Source organism: Protobothrops mucrosquamatus, unplaced genomic scaffold (genome assembly GCF_001527695.2).
Source record: "Protobothrops mucrosquamatus isolate PMUCROS unplaced genomic scaffold, P.Mucros_1.0 scaffold5727, whole genome shotgun sequence".
Taxonomy (NCBI): Eukaryota; Metazoa; Chordata; class Lepidosauria; order Squamata; family Viperidae; genus Protobothrops; species Protobothrops mucrosquamatus.
In genome coordinates, this window is record NW_015391576.1 from 22,938 (window position 1) to 24,586 (window position 1,649).

General features: G+C 36.5%; 1 protein-coding gene across 1 annotated transcript in view; it reads left to right on the forward strand.

Moving 5' to 3' along the window:
* Positions 1-926, forward strand: part of LOC107299928 (round spermatid basic protein 1-like protein) — a gene marked incomplete at its 3' end in the record, with an annotated part of 13,983 nt that extends 13,057 nt beyond the window's left edge. Inside the window, exon 2 of the mRNA XM_015829271.1 lies at positions 789-926. Coding sequence (XP_015684757.1) covers positions 789-926 — 138 coding nt within the window. The remainder of the gene's footprint in view (positions 1-788) is intronic.
* Positions 927-1,649: the final 723 nt, after the last annotated feature.

Here is a 1,649-nt window from a genome sequence, read left to right on the forward strand (position 1 = left end):
GGGGATGAAGGGGTAGAATTATATAAAATCTGGTGTATTTATATGTTATAGATAAATAATGTAATGGTTTTTCCCTTTTTGAGAAGAGGAGATGATCGGCTAGTATCCCTAAACTGCATCCGAAGGAGGTGGAAAAGAAGGTGATGGGATGTGTAGGATAGTTGGAAAGGAGGAAGGAGGAGAGAGGTGTGGGTAGGAGGGGAGGAAGGAAGAGGGAAGGTAGGAAGGTTGAAGGAGTGAGGGGGGATGCAGGGGGGGGACCGCCGATCATTTCTGAAACTATATTGACTAGGTTTTCTTTTTGTTTTTTAATGAAATGCACCACATTTGTATTTGTTTATATGTTCCAGCTTGCAGGACTGGCCTAGGGGAAATTTTTAGAGGGGGTTTTAATTATATTTTAATTGGATCACACTCAAATATTTCCTTTTTAATTAATTTTAATCTTGTAATGTTATCTGTGTATTTTTATTCGATTGTAAGCCGCCCTGAGTCCGTAAGGAGAAGGGCGGGATATAAATTTAATAAAAGTAAAAGTAAAGTAAAAAAGTTTATTTGAAAATTAATAAAAATTTTGCAAAACCGACATAGTAACTTAACGTTGCATTTGCCAGCAATCTGCATTTAAAATGACGTTTATTCTTTTGTGACTGTTTAATGCAAACTGCTGCTTGGGTTTCAGAAAACATTGAGGATATTTTTACACATTTAAATAATTTTGTAAATTATTCCGAGCATAAAGTAAACTGGTGTTGTTTTTGTTTTTACTTTAATTGGCATTTGTTCAGGTAAAAAGAACATATTCCCATGGTACGTACAGAGCCGGTGCGATGAGGCAAATCAGCTTGGTTGGAGCAGTAGATGAGGAAGTTGGGGATTATTTTCCAGAGTTCCTTGATATGCTGGAAGATTCACCTTTGTTAAAAGTAAGATGGAAATTAGAATGTGCTGGAAACTTTTATTTCAAATAAAATCATGCTGTTGTTGTTCAGTAATTAATTTCTTAATCTAACGAGAGAGTCAAAATTAACACCAAGGAGGTAAATATATATTTTTCTATCAACTTGTTATTCTATGCTCGTATTTTAAGAGCCAGCCTGTACTTTAATTTCTTAAAAGCTGCATCCATTGCACATTTTTAAGCAAAACTGAAAGTTTCAATGTTCCGAAGCTCATAACGTGTAGATCAGGGGTAGTCAACCTTGGCTCTTTTATGACTTGTAGACTTCAACTCCCAGAATTCCTGAGCCAGCTGTGCTGGCTCAGGAATTCTGGGAGTTGAAGTCCACGAGTCATAAAAGAGCCAAGGTTGACTACCCCTGGTGTAGATAGTAGTTTGTCTCTTGTAGAAATTGGCACGCTTGCCANCCCAATTCCAGCAACCGTTCCTTATATGCTTTAGCCTCCAGTCCCCTAATCATCTTTGTTGCTCTTCTCTGTATTCTTTCTATCTGCCTGTCTGATCTCTTTTTTGTATTCTACTATTTAAATCAAGTTAATGCTTTTTTTTTCTTACAGTCCTATATCGCTAGAACACATGAAATTCTCTACCATCTATAAATAGGTCTGAGTATTTTATGTGATAACGTTCCATACCATACGATAAATGCCTGGAAAAGTGTTTTATAATCGCCTCTGTCAAAACATTT